Source organism: Pyrgilauda ruficollis, unplaced genomic scaffold (genome assembly GCF_017590135.1).
Source record: "Pyrgilauda ruficollis isolate IOZ18807 unplaced genomic scaffold, ASM1759013v1 scaffold24, whole genome shotgun sequence".
Lineage (NCBI taxonomy): Eukaryota > Metazoa > Chordata > Aves > Passeriformes > Passeridae > Pyrgilauda > Pyrgilauda ruficollis.
This window is the reverse complement of record NW_024523648.1, coordinates 733,257-753,918: the sequence shown is the minus strand read 5'-3', so window position 1 is coordinate 753,918 and position 20,662 is coordinate 733,257. Positions and strand designations below refer to the sequence as shown.

At 38.3% G+C, this 20,662-nt stretch overlaps 1 protein-coding gene across 1 annotated transcript in view; it reads left to right on the top strand.

Moving 5' to 3' along the window:
• MAN1A1 (mannosidase alpha class 1A member 1) overlaps nucleotides 1–20,662 on the top strand; it is a 139,261-nt gene that overhangs the window by 20,907 nt on the left and 97,692 nt on the right. The window contains exon 2 of the mRNA XM_041470100.1: nucleotides 15,872–15,968. Coding sequence (XP_041326034.1) covers nucleotides 15,872–15,968 — 97 coding nt within the window. The remainder of the gene's footprint in view (nucleotides 1–15,871; nucleotides 15,969–20,662) is intronic.

Below are 20,662 nucleotides of genomic sequence, written 5' to 3'. Positions count from 1 at the left end.
ATCTCTAGCACCTGCCTGCCCTTTGTCCCCTTGCTGTCTTGTCAGGGTGCCACAGGACAGGGTGAGCCATGTGTGTGTGGGCTGCTGCCCCTCTGTCATCTGCAGCATCTCGCACTTGCCGGTGGTGTTATCTCAGTGGTGTTATCTCGGCAGAGCGCCTCCAGCCTGGCAGTGCCTTTCTCCTGCTGCCCTGCCACGCTGAGAGTCTGGCAGTCTGTAATTCTTTACACCTGCACCCCCAAAAAGGTTACAGAATAATACAGTTCACACATACCTCAATGTTTATGTAGCTGGTGGTTTCCTAAAGTCTTTCTACAGGGATAACCACAGCTTTTGCATTGGAGATTAGGGGACTTGGTAGCTGGAAAAGCCCAGAGCTGATAGAGAACATTCCTGGTGGAAAAATTTGAGATTTAAGGAAGAAATGTGACACTAAAGAACAATATATTTATTTTCAAAAAATGTTTCACCCAAAAGTAGAATCTTCAGAATTTAGAAAAGCTGCTGTGGGCAGGCGGTAAGCCAGAAATTAAAACTGACAGGACCTGTCAAGTAGGCTGCTGGGAAGGCTCAGTCCCTGCTTGCTCTGCTCCTCAGCCATCAGCCTGCCTGGAAGGGGCTTGTCAAATTCATCTTTCTATCCATAGCAAGTGAAGTTGATGTGTTTTTTGCTTGTATATGTTTGGTAGATTGGTTGTTTTCCTTGCATTGAGGGAGAGCTCTTTATAAACATGGGAAGAGGATTTTCAACAGCAAACTACATCCCTGGCTTTACTCTATGAGACACTTTGTAGCTTGGTGACCTGACATGGGTTGGTTGGTTTTTTTTTTAATTATTATAATGATATGGATGCTTTCTTTTCATATAATTATTATTATTATATAATTATTCTTGTATTTGAAGTATACCTTCGAAAAGAGCTGCAGCAAACTCTGTAGATTATTTTCATAAGATGATTTGAGTTGGAAGAAACCTTAAAGACCACCTGGTTCCAAGCCCCTAAAGTTTTAACTTTAGGCTGAACTGTCCAAAATAGTTTGAGGGAGAGCAAAGACTTTTTCTCGTGTGTACTGTAGTTTACATTAAGTTCTCTTAAGGAATCTTGAAATGCAAGTGAGGAATCAACAGAGATTCTGGGAGACTTGTGTGGTTTTACATACCTGCCAGGAAAAAGCAAGAGAATTTAAAAAAAAAGGAGTGGCTGGAAAGCAAGTCACATCCACAGTTTTTCCTTTCTCTCAGTAGCTGGCTTTCCTGTTCCTTCGTAGGAAGGGTGAGAAATTACAGGTAGCTGTTGAATGAAATGTATTACGGAGAAGCATTGCACTTTCTATATTTTTTTATTGTAGCTTATGTATTTGTGTGAGGCACCATATATGCTGAGAAGCTGTAATTTAGATGGCAGTGAAAAGCTAAAATTTTCGCCCATTGTGGGAGATGGGGTTGTTTAGCCTAGAGAAAAGGAGGCTCGGGGGGATGTTATCGCTCTCTAGAACGGCCTGAAAGGAGGCTGTAGTGAGGTGAGGTTACTCTTCCCCATGTAACAAGCAATAGGACAAGGGGGAATGGCCTCAAGTTGCACCAGTGGAGGTTTAGGTTGGGTGTTAGAAAAAGCTTTGTCACAAAAAGATTGTCAAGCATTGAAATAGGCTGCCCAGGGAATCTCCATCCCTGGAGGTTATTAAAAGATATGTGGTTTTGGTGCTTAGGGACATATTTTATTGGTGGCCTTAGCAGATCTGGGTTAATGGTTGGACTTGGTGGCCTTAGAGGTCTTTTCCAACGATAACGATTCTATGACTCTATAGTATAAAGTCTCTACTGGGTGTGTGGGGTGGAAGGTATATCCTAATAAAAGTCGTCATGCCATTATCTGTGTTATAGATAGTGCAAACTAAATTTATGTTCCGTTTGTGCTGTGAAAACTGCATTTGACGCCCTTCTTGTTAACAGCTTAGGAAGTGCAGTATGAAGTTTGCGCCTCTCTGACCATCTACTCTCTCAAATCCTTCAGTATCCTGTTATGCTGTCACTGTATCTTCTGGCAATGATTCTTGAGTGTTTGCCTTTTCAGGAACAAACCTAATTGTTTGTGTGTTTAATTTCTTTCTTTTGTCTTTTACAAAGTCATTCAGGAACAATTCTTACTTTTTTCATGTCTTTATTTTTATCTTGTTGCCCATTTTTCATCCTTTCCATTGAGGAAAATATCTTCTTGTCTCTTAATTGAGTCCTTTCTTTTTCTTCTCTGTCCTCCACTGTCAGGAGGTGTTTGGAACAGAGCACTAGTATCCTTGGTGGCTGGTTTTATCTCATAATGGTTTTATGGTTTTGCATTCATTTTCTCGCATAACTGAGCATCTAATTCTTTTGTCATGAAAACATGATCAGAGGCATTCTCCATAAGCCTGTGACAGTTCTTCCCAAACTCACATGGAGCTGATGAACTATTAACCATCCTATGATTTTCTATGTCAATTATATCTGCCTATTGCTGAGGAAGATTTGGATATATAAGAAAAATACTGTGTAAAGCACTAATATGCTGTGTATAGCACTGGAAGAGATACTACCCAAGGGTTAAATTAACTTTAGTAAATAAAAGCAGACTTCAGATTTTTATGTTTGTTCTTAAGCAGCACCCTTCCACAAAAGGATTCATGGCATAGTTGTACTTTTCAGTATAAAGGAATTATTTCCAAGGTGCCATCATTACTCCAGCCTGACAGAAAGAAATATAGATACCAGCAGGTACATCTCACCTGTTGGCTATGGGGAAAGTATCTTATTACTATTTTTGCAGATGTGTTTACATGAACTGGAAAGTTAATTTGCCAAGCCAGCTGCTGTTTTGTATCATATGGTAGTGGAATTAAGCAAAGGCATGAGCTCTGAGTGTCTTGTATTTGGGGAACTTGACCAGCACTGTGTCAGGATCCACAGGCCACCTAATAAATGTTTCAAGAGGAAAAAAAATGCCACACAAAGAATGATAATGTTTAGGCAGCTTACAATATCCATTTCGAATACTGTGATAAAACTGCTGAAGGAAAATAACTGATACATGTTTCCTGTTTTGGTGGCTATTTCATTGTGTGCAAAGCTAGATGTGATGATTAATTTACAGCAAGAAATTTTTCACCTTAGAAAAGCTGCTACTGTACAACCCATGTTTCCTGGAGATAGGGCTGCAGAAATAAATAGTTCTTAAAATATTTTTTTTTTTTCTGAAATCAAATGCAGCCTTAGAAAAGCTTTTTGATCAATTCTGACCAAGATAAGTAGATGTAAGTGTGAAATGGGAAGAAATCATGAATTTGTAGATGACACTGGGTCTTTATCACATTTTGCCAGGGTCTGACTATCTTGATTGTTCTTCTTGGATCTTTCTAAACAAATGCCTTAAGTAGATAGCTCTTAACTTCCCGTCAGAAATGAGCTGGCAGTGTTTTGCATAGTTGGTGTATTTTTTTCAATGTAGAAAATACTTTGAAATATTTCTGAAGGCTGGAAAAAGGCTTTAACAAGTCATGATTTTCATCTGGAGTATTTTAAACGGCCACAATCTTGGGCTGAAATTTGAGCTGTGTCCTTGTTGATCAGGAAAAGTCAATTTACTTGCCCTATAAATGTGCATAAATATGTGCAATCCATACTGAATTTGATGGGATTGCAGGATAACTTGGTCTGGAGGTATGAGAAGGTCCTTGATCCAAGGTCAGACAGGGCTGCTTAGGTCTGTGCTTCCACAGTGCTGGAACCCCCAGGAGCAGAGCTGACACAGCCACCCTGGGCAGCCCACACCTCTGCCTCCCTGGCTCCCTTTCCTTGTGCACCATCTGACCCCTGCTAAATTTCGTGAAGTTCTTGTTGGCCTGTTCTCCATCCTGTTTTCACCTCTGCCAACAGCAGCCCTGGCTCCCAGGTTGGATTTCCTTCCCCCACCCCGAAGTGGTTGCTTACAAGCTTGGTACAGTTGAGCTGTTTCATATTCCTCAGGTGTCACCTGCTCTTGACGCACGTGTAACTGGTTTTCAGCTGCTGGGAATCAGTCCCATCCTTTTGCCCTAATTCCAGGATATTAGGCTGAAGAGACTTTCTGACAGTAGAGGTAATGATGTAGACTTAGTCCTTGATCCATGCAGCAACTGTGTATCTGATTAATCTATGTAAATACTCTTCAGTGAACAGGCTCTCTGACTTTGGAAAGCGCAGTTTCACCGTGGCCACAGTAATGAGCTTTAGCAGTGGAGTAGTACTTCAGCTTCTCTAACTGGATGCTGGAGAGAGAAGAGGGGAGGGGAAAGGAAGAGCTGGCCTTTTGTTAAAGCTGATGGCCTGAGGATGGGTGAAGTATTGATTATCAGCACCCAGCATTTTTGAAAACTCCAAGTGCCCTGCACTTCATGAATTCAGGGGCAGCATCAAGCTCTAGTAAGTTTCTCATTAACTGGGAAACTCTAGTAGCTTTTGTAGCTTGTTTGTATTTTTACTTACTGTTATTAGCCATTTAACTTAAATTGGTAATGGCCACAAATCGACTAATAATGCATGGCTCACTGTTTCATTTATTTTTCTTAAGAAAAAAACTACAATTAAAAATACATTTAAAAATACCTGCTTCAATCAAATGCAAGTAAATAAAAGAAAATATGATGAAAGAAGAATTGCTCTTAGAAAATACATCTGAAATTTTGCCTTTCAATGCCAGTTTGCCATTCATCTCACCACTAAAACTTCTTACCATCAATGATACTGTCTTGTCACTTCCAATTCCCTGGTAGGGAAGCAGGATTGTAGGATGAACATAGACTAATTTTGCAAAGGGGAGAAACTTCAAGAAGGTTGTTGCTGCTTTTTTTAGTTGTTGTTCCTGTCTTAAAAGACATGCTGGATAGACCTGGATATACTGACAATTTCCATTTAACGAGGTGGCCAAAACTTTGTTACTGCCTTTAGCAGCAGAATAAAGCTTAGAAGCATATAAGGGGAGATTGAGATTCAAAATGTGTGAAAGTATCTTATTTCATTGTTGTCTATGTTAATCATGCTCTGGAACAGCAGCTTGAATCACCTTGGATGTTAATCACTTTCTGTGTCTGTGTTGCATTGCATAACACTGCTTATTATTGTACTGCTTACTTTTTTATTTGCCTTGCCCCTGCTGAGATTGGGAACTTCACTAACACCATGGCTATGGAGTGCCAGCTACCTAAAAACAAGTAGAACGTACAGTCCATGCCATGAATAATTTATAATCTAATTAGAAGCAAAACTTACCAAATCATTTCTTAAAAAATAGTAGGAAAAAGAGAACAAAAGCATGATTGTATCATGCAGGTGCAGGAGCTGAACTGTTCACACTGTTCAGCTTGGGAGTTCTTGGAAACTGTAGCAAGTCATAAGTAGACTAAAAAAAAATGACACTGAGTGGGATGAGTCTATGTATACCACTGTTCTTCATAATAGTAGTATTTCCACAAATTGCTTTCTTTTTGCCTTCCCTTTTATGACATTATTCAAATTGTGCATGAACTTCAGAGGCTGCTACTAGTTCTGCAATTTCTTTATACAACTCTTCCGTGCTTTTCAGTTTTAAGTGAAAATATTTGAGCTTTCTTTCTGGTTGTTGTCAGTAATGAACAATGACCTGAGTTCTTCCACATTACCTTATAATGTGATATGTTTCCTTTAATGGGTGTTTAATTAACACAAAATATCTTTGTGATCTGGTTCTTTAAGAAATAACTAGCAGTTACTCGCCTTAGATAAAAAAAAACAGAACAATAGAGCATCACTGATTTATCCACCACAGATTTAAGATAAAAATAAATATCCAGACTGCTCAAATAATAGGTTGTCTGAAGAAACATCATCTATCTCTTGTGCTAGTGATAAGGAAATATCCCTGTATGTGTTAGAGAGCCCATCTGACTTTTTATATTAAGTGTTGAAGAAGACAGCCTTGGAGAAATGCAATGGTTTTGAGTGACAGGCTGTAGGCTTCATTTTTTTTTTCTGAAATGCAGATCTTGGTAACAGTTGCTAAGTTGTAAGGTAGAGGCTGTATGGCTTGCTCTTTAGACTGCTCGTTTGTTTGGAACTGGATGACTTGGACAGTTCAAGATTTCTGTCTTATGTATACAGACATAAATGACAAGTGGCATAAGTTGAAAAAGAAGATTTTCAGTTATTAATTTAAACTGTCTGTAATTCCACAATGCTGCACCTCAGTGCTATTTCTTCTTTTCCCACTTAGTCCTGTAGTTAGTGGGAATGTGTGGTTGGTTCACCCACTAGTAACTGAGAGTTGGAGGAAGAAAGAGTTGAGCAATATCCTAATTGATGCTTTCAAGGCAGATATTTTCAGGAAAAACTATTTGAATGCCTATAGAACATACTCAAATCCTAGCTTACCTGGGAGATGAAATAAAAAACAATTTTAAAAAAGATTATTCAAACCCCTCAATTTGATAAGGAAATAGCATTTTCTTGCATATCTATTTTGTTTTCTATACTGTTGGTGGAAGACAGCTGGAATTGAGTGAATGAGTCTAAAACTGATGTACTCTGGCTGGTTCAAGGTAGGATGAAAGCTGTTATTTGGGTAAGTACATGGGCAAGATTTTGAACCATCTTTTTTTCTATTTCCCTGAAATAGATGATTTCATTTGGCTGCTGTTAAGCAGACTTTTGGTTACCGTAAGTGCAAGGACAGTGCTCTTTGTGGGAAGGGCCATACATTTTTCTTGCCTTCTTAGTTTTTTATTAGTAAAGGAAGGGGTCTCAGCGTATTTCTGTGCCGCACCAAATAGTTTGGGTTTTTTTCTAGCTGTACTGGTGAGATGGCCAGGTAAGAAGCAGGCTGTAGATATTGGCTAATATAATACACTAACTGAATGATATTAATATGGGAAGTATGCATTTAAACTCTTCCTTCCTGAAGGTCTTCCTTTAGGTTTCTCCGCCTTATCACTCTGGTGTCTTCTATTAAAATGAACAATTCAATAGTTAATGCACTGTAGCCCAGCTCTCAGAAACTAATAGTAAAATATTCTGGTGTCTCCAGTTTTTCAGTAAATTCATAATTTTAGTAGTACATTACTGTTAACAAAAAGAGATATTTCAATTATATTCAGTTGACAAAGAGAGGTGCGCCTGACAAATGAGTAAAACGTGACTTGTTATCATGGACTAGTTTCATATGTCATACAATCATTTTTCAAATTATTTTTATCCAGACATCAAAGCATAAGGGCTGCTGTTCTTATTAGTTATTTCTTACATGAAATAGTCTCTTTTTTCTTGTGTATTTGTGCATTAAATAAAATGTGCAGTAATGGAATAAGTGTAGAAAATACTTTACCTGCAAATTTCCTGTTCTCTTTAGTTACCTTTTAATTAGAATTCTTGTTACAGAATTAACAGGATAATTGATTCCTTTTAAAATGAGTAACAGAATGAAGCACTGTGCAGAGTCTGTCCCTGGTTAATAAATGATGCCCAGAACGGCATATGATGAATATTAGTTGGATAGTTTAATACAGTCCTAAGGAGGCTTACAAGCTACTGTGAGGAATAGAAAATATAAGAATAGAAGTTTATCTGTAACTTAACACATGAGGGAATAATACTTAGCATTTCTGTAAGGCTTTCCATTTGAGGAGTTGGAAGTACTTTGCAATACAAAAGATGAATTAATTCTCAGAATAGGCCTTGAGATTTTTATTTTCTCTTACTCCCTTTTTTTAAATGCAAATGCTAGATTTTTTTTTTATTTTAATTTGTCCTTGTGGGCAAGAAATGAATTATTTGTAAGATGCTTAAATGCTGAGGGAGTAGTAGGATTTTGCTCGCATATCCCTTTAATGCAGATCGTTAAATACAGAACCCTATAAAGTATTCCATTATATGATGTGCATGTTTAATACTAAGTGAAAATCCTGTCATCCAGTTTGGCTACCTTGGTCGTGGTAGGAGGTATGGGTATTTCCCCCACTTAGTGTCTGGCAGTGCCCTGCCCTGTGGGCAGCACTGCTGAATGAACCTGTGGGTTGTTGGGAGTCCTTCATTCCTACCACAGTGCACAAGGAAGCTGTGAGCACCTAAATGTTCCCCAAACCCTTGTGTGCAGCTTCGTGGGGAGCAGTGACTGGGAATCCTTGTTGCTGGCCCATTAACTAATACTGAAGTCTCCTTTGTGGCTTTTCTTGGCTGGGTGGAAGTCCTGTCAGGAAGCATTCATGGGAACTCCTGCAGCCTGCCTGGGCTTCAGAGCATGGTTATCATCCACCTGCTAAATTAGAAATGGTGACACTTCGGCAGCGACTATTACACAAACATTGACACTGTGTGGTTTGCTTTTAACTCAGGATGATGCCATTAGGAAATGAGGTTATAAACACCAAAAATCTGTCAAGCTCCTGATTTGCCATAATCTTCCTGCTGACAGATAAGAAGTGATTATTTATATGAAGGTTCATAGTGACAGGATTTATTTTACATGTCTCAAAGGAGAAAAACAGATTTCTGTTGCCAATAGAGAAAGGGAGTCTGTCATTTGTATCATCTTCTGTCAGATTCAAGAGAAAAAAAAAATAAACAGTATCAACTGAGATGAATCTTTATACATTTGAGATTATTTCTTCAGCTTTGTATCTGAAGTAAGAAATAGTAACGGAAAATAGCTTAAAATAAAATTCGACTATAATTGCTAATTTTCAGTTTGCAAATAAACTCGAGACACGATTCTACATACAGAAAACAGTGATCTGGATATAAACCAGTTTTTACTAGTTTTCTAGTGAACCTTGGTGGTCGGTTAAAAAGTTAACTTTAAGTTTTCATTTTATGGAAAGTTGCTTATAGTGAATTCTGTCAGCAGTCCAGCATAACAGTAGACAGAGTATCTGAAGGAGCCTAAAGCAGACATGTATCACTGTTAGTCAGATCTGCATGTTTGCTTAGATAAGGTTATGAACTAATCAGCTAAGAAGTAACTACAGTAGAACACCTTACATCTTCACCTAGAATTTCCACTATAGAGCAAGTCTGAACACACTGTGAATACTGATAAAAATTTCTTTTAAAAAAAAAGTCAAGGTAGTTATAGGTAGTTATTAGTGATCAAAACATTTGCAGATAGAAAAGACATTGGAATGCCTTAGGAATGCATGCAGAACTGGAAGAAAAGATGGAAATGAAAGGTTTAAAGCACTACCAAAACAATAACAGTGAATATTGACAAAGGTAATAACAAAGACTATGCTCAGAAGCAAGGGAAAAAGTCAAATGAATTTGCAATATAGCTGTGCTTACTAATCCTAGAAAAAGTGTTATGTATTGAGAGAAAGAGAAAATTAACCTATTACTTCATGTTTTCTAGATGCATATTATTCAAGAGAAGCTCAATAAACTCAGTTAATACCTTGTATTTCTTTGAAGTGCAATGATACACTAAGTATCATTGTGAAGATGGTGAAACACAAATGCATACTTTGGATGACTAAAGAAACAAAGGCTGTGTGTTTCCAAAAATTACTCACTGTGGTAATCAGTAGATTCAGTAAGAACATATTAAACAAAGCTTTCATATATCCAGCATAGCTTTTTCAAAGTGATAGTGAACCAGCTGAAGGATTTCACAGAGAAATCCTAATTGGTGGCAATAATTTCAAAGGTGGTATTACATCTGCTAATAATAAATTCTTATAATGGTTTTTTCAGCTGTGCTGCAATTTGGTTGGTTTTCAGTGGCTGTGAACAGGTTATACAGAATAGTTAGCTTGTTGGTTAACAGTAATGGGAGCAGAAAGTAAGAATATAAGGCTTTCTAAAACTTGAGGTTTTGCTAACGTTGATGTAATATTTCATGGGAGCAAAGAGACCGGAAGGTTGTGTTGTGGTCACAAGCTTCCTGCACTGAGGATCCACTGTGGTGGGTTCACCAGGGCCAGCAGCCCAGCTTCCACACAGCTGTTGGCCCAGGTGGGCTGCAGGAGGGAAAAGGAAGAATGAAAGCCAGGGCCTGGTGGGTCAAGATAAAGCCCATTTATTAGGTGAAAGAAGGAGGGGACAGGGACAAATGGTGCAAAGGCAGTCACTCATGTCCTCCCACAGTCAGACTGACGCCCAGTCGCTGAACAGCAGTCACCTTGGAAAACTGCTCTTTCTTCCTCTGCCCTGGTTTTTGTTGCTGAACATCATGTTAACATGGCAGGAAATAACCCTATGACCAGCTGGAGTCAGCTCTCCCAGCTGTCCCCCCCTCAACCTTATAGCCACCTCCTCCATTCTCCCTCTCAGGGGGAGTGGAAAAGGGGCAGGAGCTGGAAAAAGAGAAAGCCTTGCTGTTTTACAAGTGCTGTTCAGCAACAGCCAAAACACTGTTGTGTTACCAGCGTTATTTCAGGCAGCAGTTCAAAACACCATATGGGCTGCAGTGATGGATGCTAACTCCATCCCAGCCAGACCCAGAGCGGTCCTCAGCCATGCAAGTTGATTTGTACAGGAGGAAAGTTCAAGTGGAATGCCTGTTGAGGTTTCTCACTAATTTTAGGGGCTTCCTTACCCTAGCTGATACTGTGGAAAAATGATGTTTTAGTTCCAGCAGCAAGGAGAGAAGATGCAGGGAGACTAGCCTGAGTAGTAGTTCTGGTAAGGAGTTTAAAAGGTGAGAATAACTTAAATGTGTAGAAAGATCAGTGTAAACTGAGAAAAAAAAAAGATTATTTAAGCTAGGGGTGGGAGTTAATAGAGACTATACAAACTGTTACATTTTCTTCAGAGCTTTGTTGCAGGGGGAGGTTTGATTTGGGAGGGAGTTGTTTGGGGTTTTTTGTCTCTTCATTTCTTGAACTTTCAGTTACCTTCATCTTCTGCCTTCCTCGTCTGTCTTGGCAAGATTTAAATGGCTCTGTTGAAGGTCAAGATGGTACTATTTCATGCAATTAATCCTTTTTCTCCTTTAATATCCCAGTTCTAAAAGGTGCTTTAATTCTTTTCCTGACATCCTCTTTTGCATCTCCCCCACTTATATGTAACTGCTAAAAATAAACCTTATTAAGTTATTATTTTCACTCCACCTGGTACTGCAAGGATTTCCATCTGAGCACCACTATTACTGTGCTAATTCAGCATTACTGTTGTTTTCTGTCAACGTTTGAATAGAACTGTATTTTGCGAATTTCAAGTGCCTTATATGTCCTCTCTAGTGTTGTGTTAGAGTGCTTTGAAAGATGGCAGTAACTAAAATACCAACAAACGGGAGTGCGTTATCATCATCTTTTAGTTGGCCAATATTATGGCTGCAGGAAAGGGTTTTGTTTCTGCTTTCAGAGAGAAAGAGCTGTCAGTCTGTTCTAGAGTTTGAGGTTCAATGAACCTTTCTGGGCTCCCCAGTTCAAGAAAGACAAGGAGTTACTGGAGAGTGCCTGGCAAAAGGCTACGAAGATGATGAAGGGACTGAAGCATCTCTCTGTTATGAGGAAAGGCTTAAGGGCCTGTTGAACCTGAAGAAGAGACAACTGAGATGGATTTTATCAATGCGTACAAATATCTTGAGGTCAAGATGGGGTCAGACTTTTCAGTGGTGCCCAGCAACAAGATAAGTGGCAATGGGCACAAACTGAAACACAGGAAGTTCCATCTAAATGTGTGGAAAAAACATCTCTACTGTGAGCACTCGAACAAGCTGGTGGTTGTGGATTCTCCTTCTCTAGAGATATTCAAAACCTGCCTGGACAAAATCCTGTGCAACCTGCTGTGGGTGAACCTGCTTTAGCACAGAGGCTGGAAGTGATTGATCTCCAGATCGTCTCTCCTTTCCTATCCCAACCATTCTGGGATTTTTTTTTTAAACATGTAATAAAACTGAAAGGACTGAGGGATGCTTCTATGCAAATGTAGCTCTGCTTATTAACATCCTGGAGGACTAATATGGAATTATTTAAAATAATTTTATTAGTTGTACTGTAGAGGAGTTTGAGAGTATCAAGAATAATCTAGTCAAAACGTATTGGAGCCTTCCTCATTGGGAATTTTATTTTTTTAACATCATCAGTAATGTTGTGTTGACATATGAGGTGTTCTCAGTAACTGTGACCTTTAGAAATTTCAAGTGATCAACAGCACTTGTACAAGTGCTACTTGTACAAGTAGTCAGAGATGTGATCAAAAGACTCTTTGTGAATTACAGAAAAAAAAAATCAGGAAATAATGATTTGGTGATATCCCATGCAAACAAAAAGGTGAAGACTGCAAAGATGGATGGATTTCTCAAAAAAATCTGTTGAAATTCAATTCCAAAGTACCAGTGCTAGGAGTTTTGCCTAAGCAAAGAATTACCTTGGTGTGCTGGGTCTATTAAAATTGCTCCTCAATATTTTAGAACCCTTTCATTCTTACATAGAAAATGAAGCTATTTACAGATAGGAAGTTAATGTAGCAGGAAACTTAATATTGTTTTGTAATTTCCACAGGGGGGAAAGAATGTGGAGTATTTCTGACTCTAGAAATCGTAGAAATAGAGACTTCTTGATAGGGTACTTGCCCAAGGTCGCTTCTGTAGCAAGGCGGTGTTGATTAAGGTTGGGTTCTTTGGCTGCTGTGTCTGCGGGCTCTTTGCCCAGTAACACAGTAACACTACAAGCTAATAACTTTTTTGTAAAGAGCCGTTCATGGTTGCATTTAGTTGGAATGGCTCGTTTCTTCTGAAACACTAGAGGGCTCACTGACTGCTTTTGGAGCTGCCTTTTGCTTTCAATGTTTGTCCATAAATCTCCAAATGTCTAAGCAAGGATGTCCTAAAGGTGTGTTTTCTTAGGAGTAAATTTACTCACTAACCTCAGTGGTTTTGTCTAAATCTAGGCTTTCTGGAAGTTTCAAAGAACACTTTGATAAGCCAAAAGAGATTAATTTGATCTGCTCAGTAAATTCTGGTAGGGTTCTTCGTACTGGAATATTTCCTTAAATTTAGGCAGAGCAGTGCTTTTTGGTTTATTTGTTTGGTTTGTTTGTTTGGGGGTTTTGTTGTTTGTTTGTTTGTTTTTCTTGTCTACTTGGCTTGTGGAATCCACACATTGTAATTTGCTAGGAAACAATTAGATAAATGTACTTGAGTAGAATGGCAGTTAGCAGAATGGGAGGAAATTTTTGTAAAAAAACCCCAACAGCCCATCTGATGTTCATTGGCATACAATAATAAATATTATTAGAAGGTAGTGTCTACTGTCTGGGTTATCTTCCTGTCTTACTAGCTAGGGGTTGATGACTTGTAGGGTAATTAGAGTAGTTTCTGCTACCAAATCACACATGCATTTATGATACAATATGATTGAAGTGTCAATCCATGGGGGAAAACCAGAGGCAAGTGATTACATCTGGAATATCTTGTACCATCACACCCTTTGTGACTGTTGCGGCTGGACTGAGCAGGTCTGGAGCTGTTCCTGCCTTTCCCTCTTGGTAACTCTGATACTTGTGACAATCTGACTTGGGGAATCAGATGAGGCAAAATTGATACTCAAACCAAGAATATCACTTGCAAAAGTTTCTGTATCCTGAACTGACTTGTTTTGGGAATAGATGACCACTGCATTTCTTATGCAAGAGAAGCAGCTAGATGTGCTAGGAGAAAAAGGATAGAAAAAGGGAAGGACAATGCCGGTAGTGGCTTAAGCAATTATAATGTTGTTATAATACTACATCTTTAGGCCCTTTGATTCAGGACACTTAATTACAAGTTTAGTTTATTTAAAAAAAAAAAAAAAAAAAAAAGCCCTTTGGTGTGGTGTGCCCTGATTAAGATTAAGCAAATGAAAAGATTCTGGTGTGATTGCATGAGAAAATAAGCTTTGACAAAGCTTAGGATTTAGCCTCCCAAAATCTCTGAGAATTTGTGCATTGATATCTAAAGCTGAGCTTGCAGGTCTGGGATATGATGGCAGGACAGAATAAGGCAAAATCACCAGAAAATTTCAATTGGTAAATTAGAAAATATGCTGTGGACAAATTATCGGTTTCATGCAGTCTTGATCTTTGTAGCCAGGGATTGAGAAGGCCCCATAGTCATAAAGCCTGCCAGTTGGCTGCCTACTACCATTTCTGCTTTGAGACCAAAAGCTCCATCCTGGGAGAGCTTCTGAGCCATTCTGCAATGAAGTCAAGCAATGAACACAGCTCCTGCCATCCGGCATATCGCTGCCATCCATGGCCCGAGACCATTTCCACAGGGCCTCTGACCCACTGCCTTTCAGCTGAGATCTGAGCCATGCTAATCTTTCGGTTGAAAATGCTCACATATTAACTGCCATTGCCAATTTTTTGTATTTGTAAAGCTGGACTTGTAGTTTAGATTAACATCTGTGAATTTTCCTGCAGGATAGATGTGCGTTCTTTCTCCCATTAATAGTGGAGAAATGTTTATTCTCACAAGTACGGCAGTATTCTAGAAAATCTGTTGTCATTTGTTATAGTATGGCTTAATGCAGATTTTTAATTGACATAATTTCTCTGAGGTTTGAGCAAAGGAAAGAGGAAAGGAGAAAGTGCAGGATTACTATTATCAGCATGTCCCAAGGCTGCTGCTTTTAAATTTAGGATTGTAACCATTATTTAACAAAATTATCCTTGACACACAAGGCCTCAAGAAGAGATCTGAAAGCAAGGACAGAGCAGTGTTGTCATCTGACAGCCTGAAGCAGTATCTCTGAAAAGGTCTGAAATTGTCACTTTTTGTCTAGAAGATGACCTCTGGCATTCCCAGCGCTACTCTGCCTTGTGGAAGAGGGGAGGAGGAACAGCAAGGTGGCAAAATCTTTCTTTCTGTTACATAAAGTTATGTTGCTTGTGGTGACCTTTAAAGAAGACTATTCCTGAGCAGGTGTTCAAACTGGTGGTTGCCAAGGGGAGGTGTTGGGCCTGCTGGAGTGGCAGTGGTTTGTCACCAGGCCTGCAGAGTTGTGTGCATTCTTCTCACCACATGTTTGGGCTCCTGGACATGCACCTGGACCGTGCTGAAAAAGGACAGTTCACACCAGATATGTCTGGTGATGGTGGTGGAGAGTGTGAGCTATTCCTGAGTCAACCCACTCCCCTGACTTCTGTGTGGATGCCCCCTGCTCTTACTACAGCACTTCTGTGCTGGGCTCTGCAAGGCTGTTTCCCAAAGCAGTATTTTTCTGTGGTGCACCTCTTCTCGTGCAAAATATGATTTGGTGGTGATATGTTAAGTCGTAAAGGTTTTCCTTTCTTTGTGCAAAATGACATGTGAAAGTAGCTACAGATGCATTTATAGTCATAAAAGATTGTATTGTAAAAACCTCAAAACATTTTCTAGGTGTTCTGCCTGCCCACTTTACCATCCTTCTATTGTTACTAGCAGTGCTGAGTTTGAACCAGCTAGTTTTATGTAAGCAGGTCTCTGCCAGAATCTGAAAACTACTGTAAGCTTTATGTTCACCTTGAAGAATCTAGAGCTTCTGAGGGGAAAACCTTCTTTAAAAATGTTACTTCCCTCAGTTTCTGAGACATATGCTTAAGGGAAATAAAATCTCAATTGAATTTATATATGACACAATGAATTCCTTTTCCTAAAAATTAATTATTTTTGAGTGTGTCTTGACCATAAGCTTGCAGGTAACAAAAGTGTAGAGGACAGTTGTGTAATTCTTAAAGCAGCCATCCCACTGCCACCTGGAAAACAGTGCCACTGTTATTTTTTATTGAGTATTTCATAGATCTAATGCATGCAGCAGGAATTTGGTTAAGAATTTAATTAAATGTTTTTAATACTTAGAATATTCTCAAGGTGATGTTTGCTGTGGCTTCTTGCTAAATCAACATTATAATCCTGCTTTCGTTTCCCTACAGATGATGAAGCATGCCTGGGATAATTATAAGCGTTACGCGTGGGGATTAAATGAACTGAAACCCATATCTAAGCAAGGACATTCAAGCAATTTATTTGGTGAGTACAGTGTATTTTTGTGCTTAGTGACGTTAGCATAAAACAGTAAATCAGCTGAAAAGCTTATAAGTGATAAACATGTTTTCTTTCTGCTCCCTGTCATGCAGCATGATGTTTCTTGCTTCTGTTATGTGTAAAAAGTAACAGTAAATGTAGGTACTTTCTGTGACTTTTAGAGATTAGTGTCTGAATGAGAATAAATGGAGCATGGCATTGCTGCATGATAAAAATATAGTTTTGCTGCAATAAATACTATCCTATCTTAAACATTTACTATGGAAATCATTGATGCCACATTCAATAAGCAGGGAACTAGGGGGGTGGGGGTGAGGAAGAGGAGAAAGTCAGTACAAGGAACACACAATACTCTCTACACTCATGAAGGTAGCTAAAGCTGTGTGCAGTTCTTAGGAATTCATTTTCATTTTTTACAAAAATTTTTTTCTTTGTACCAGACTCCCTTATCAGGCTTTCTTTTTCATTAATATAACTGTTGTTTGCACCTCAAAATATTGTACAGGAGGTGTTAAATAAAGCAGAAGTTGTTATCAGTGTAGAACAAATATGGGACTGAAAAGTTCTAGTAGGAGAGGCACACTGTAGAAATCCAGTGTAATGAGGCAAGACTTCCTCGGTGTCCAAGTGGGACTTGGGGCTGAAGAGAAACAGCATTCTGAGGAAGCATAAATACAGTCCCATGAACTGTCATTATCTTCACTTTTGAAGAAAAATGAACCATTAAATTGACACCAATTTTTCTATTCAAATAGCTTGTTTTACAAACAGAAAGCTGAAAAAATGAGTAATTTATATAGCTGAGACAAAATCAATACATTAGTTTAATTTTAACAGGAACTTACTTTGTTGAATGTTTGCGAAAGATAGCTTGAAGTGGAAACATTTCCTAAAACAGCCTAAATAGAGCACTTATCAAATTCCCAACTATATTTGGAGGTTGCTTAGAGACAGCAGCTGTGATTACAGAAATAAGTTGGAAAATACAACATCTACTTTGATCTTGCTGCACTGCTTGGCTACATCAAGGTAATATCAAAAATGTTAATAAGTAATTATTATCTAGTTAGTTATTGGACTTCTTTTTGAGTTCTTGAAACCAGAGTAGTTTGAGTTAACTTCATGGCTGAGTCATCATGTTTCTGTTTCCTTCTCTTCTCTAAAAATGAAAATTATTTATTGTCTCCAGGAAGAATGATAGTTGTGTGATTTAGTATGCTGAGGAACTATTTAATGGAATTCTGTTTTCTTGCAGTATAACAAAATGTCATAAAATTTCTTGAAAACTAAAACACTTCATGTAGTGTCCTTTGAAATCAGAAGTGGTATAAACATTTCTAAGGTTTGAGTTAATGATAATATTGCATGGATTTGCAGAAAAAGCTGTAGATGTATTGAGCTGTGAAATTCTTAAGCAGGAGTTCTGTGGATGTTGCATAAGTTTAAGTCATTTCAGGCGCAACTCTCTGTGAAACAGAACAGGTGTCGAATTGAAAAATAAAACTGTATTTAAAGGAGTAAGAGGCAGTCAGTCTAAATGCAGATCAGTTTCTCATCATGGTCATCTGGTATGTGATCTTATTGCTGAGGAGTTTTCCTCAGAAACCCCTTCAATCATATTGATCTTGGTGCAAATCAAAATAAATATTAGGTCCCTTTCTGCTGAATTGCTTTACAGAATACCAAAGAGCAGCATATCTACAAGCAGGTCTGCCTCACAACCTACCCTTGCCCAAATCCATAACTACCTTTGTTCATTACAAACAAAACCTTGTTTCTCTAAGTGTCCTCAGATTTATTAGATCTGATCTGTACCATCATGTTTGAATTCAACAAATGCCACCTTTTTCATAAAACAATAAAAGAGTGATCTGTTTGTGTGTTGGGTTTCTTTCCTTCATGAAAGAACAGACAAGTTTCCTTATGTTCCTTGTTTCTTATTTTTAAATTTTTTTTTTTTAAATTGCAAATGGTTGACTAATTTAAGGTAATTCTGAGTTGTATTAGTGGAGAGCATGTTACCTTCAGCTCTGTGTCCTGTGAATTTCCTCCGAGCCTTCAGAAATCAAGTAAGACCTTCAGTTCACTGTCATCCATCATAACTGTTTCCAATTTGCCAAGACTGTCTTTTCTTCTTGCTGCCAGGTCTCAATTGTTTTAAAAATGCGAGTTTCGAATAGTCTTGGTATCAGTAAAATATAGCACATTTCATTAGGCACTGTTTGATATGTAATAAAACACTTCTCCTTTGAATTAATTGCTGCATTTACATTGCTTTGCACGTACTGGGAGTGGCTGTTATGGGATAAAGACTTTTATATCTCACTGTGAGGAACAGCAGAGTCCACTGCAGTGTGGTGCTTTATTTTGTAAAAGTTACAGTACAGCTCTCCCGGTACAGAGGGGAGAGTTGTTTTCAAATTATATGCTTCTAAGCTTATTTTTGCAAGTATAAATGCATGGCTCCTTTCAATCTCCATTTTGCAGGTAGATTATAATGACTGCTGTGTCTTGAAGGCACGTCATAACTGTCATGCTGTGTTTCTCAGAAGGACAAAAATAAGATGGCTTTTGAGAGGTGTAATTACACATGGATGGGCTTAGGAAATAACATCATGAAATAGAGACACTATACCAGGGCTAGGAGGAGAGGAAAATGGCCAGTGGGATGTTGATAGGAGAAAGGGTAGGGACAACTAGTGGTTCTAATTTTGGGGGAAGGAAAAGAACCCTGCTTTAGCACCTTGTACAAATTACTAATACTAGTAATAGAGCTATTCAGTAGCTGAAGACTTCTTGTTGAACTTGGAAATTACTTTTTTTTTTTTGTTTGTCCTAAACTCAGGCCATGAAAACAAATTGTGAAATCAAGGAACTGCCTTAGTCTTGCTGGTGTTCTGCAGGCAGTGTGTGTGTAAGGGTGTATGTGATAAGCTGAGAAAGTCTTTAGACTGGCAGACTGTAGATATATTCATATTATGAACAGAAGGTGCTTTCTCTCACATGTGCGCACCAAGAATAATATACTTTTAGAGAAACACTGAAAGATTTCTCCTTGAAGCCAGTGCCACATACATGCCTCTGACATGGCAATGTCTTTTCTGCACATCCCTGCAATGGTTTTAATTTCCTTTGTACATGCCATGTTAGATTTTACCATGTTGTAGCAACTATTTGAAAAGACAGAAATATTCTTATCAGTTTAATTACATGAAGTGTACAACTGTTTCAAGATTAATCAAATACATTGGAATAGCTCAGCATCTGTTTGTGCCATATCTGTTCATTAGCAAAACAGGGCATATCTCCTGGTATGACTTTTTCCATGAGTACTAATTCTTCTCTCACTATTCCTAGTAGAAAGTAGTAAGTGCTGTTACTTTTTAACTTTTATGTTTCAGGTTACCATTAACAACGTTAGCTAAAGCAGAGATTTATTAATCTACCTTCCCATTGCAAAGGTGGCAAAATCACAATTTTGCTTTTTTTTCATAGCACTCTACCACGAGCCCCTCAAACTAGGAGCTATTCCTCTCTAAGCCTTCTGAACTAATTTTAAAACTAATGAGTGTTGCTGCACTAGCAGAGAGCTCTTTCTAGAAGTGTTTTCTGCACTTAAATGACTGTAACTAAAGGGCTTTTTTAATTATCTGAAGTTGTGTTTCATGTGCAGTATTGCCAGTTTGATATTGTAACTTGTAGGCATAGTATAATTAATCTCTCCAAGTGAAAAAGGACCTTTTCTGGAGGCAAAAAGGGAGGCATTTAGTAAATACTCACAATCTGCAAACCCTAAAGTACTATAATTTAGTAAGATCCTGGTCCTCCCACTTTGAACTGTTTTTTGTGATTTCTTTTATGGAGTGTTGAGGTGTATGAATATTTTTAAAGCCTGCCAAAATTTATATCCAAAACTGTCTTGGCAGTGTATAGCAATGCGTTTTTTCAAACTCTAAGTTTATTAGTATAGCCTAGGCAATTAATTGTGCATGTGTTTAAACAATATATTAATTTAAATTGAAAGGATTCAAAATCTTCCCCCCACCACAGTCTTGTTTGTCTTCACTCTTCCTGCTGTATTCCTTGAAATTTTGTGTTTTGGTATGTGGTTTTAATTTGGGGAGTAAGCCTGATATCTATCTCAACTAAATTAACTTGTGTAAAGAATAACATTAGCAGATATTAGGATGAACATTAGGATGGGGGATGAATTACTCAACACAGCTATTTTTGAGAGGAGGTCATGTTGCACAACACAGACAAGTGTATTGTCATTTTAGATTTCTAAAACAAATTTTTCAGGCTTATTACTGGCCTCTCACAGGAATCTGTTACTGCTGAGGCCACACTCTCAAATTACTCATCCCAGCGTTGAAAAATTAAATGACCAAAGTGAAATTTGGCAGTGCAAATGAGTTATTTGGAGTAGCTTTGACAATGGCAAACTGCAAACAGTTCCACAAACTCAGAAGGATTTCCCAACAGGCGATAATTGCACTTAGAAATAGAAAATGTTCCTAATTTGAGCTGGCTCTTAGTGAAACAGGACTTATAATTCTGAGTTAATACACAGAACGGGCAGACTTTAGCTCATAGTAAGTAGTAAATCTTCACAACTTTCCAGAACAATACGTGGGGGTCCATAAAAAGTGGCACAGATGGGATGAACAAGGATTTCT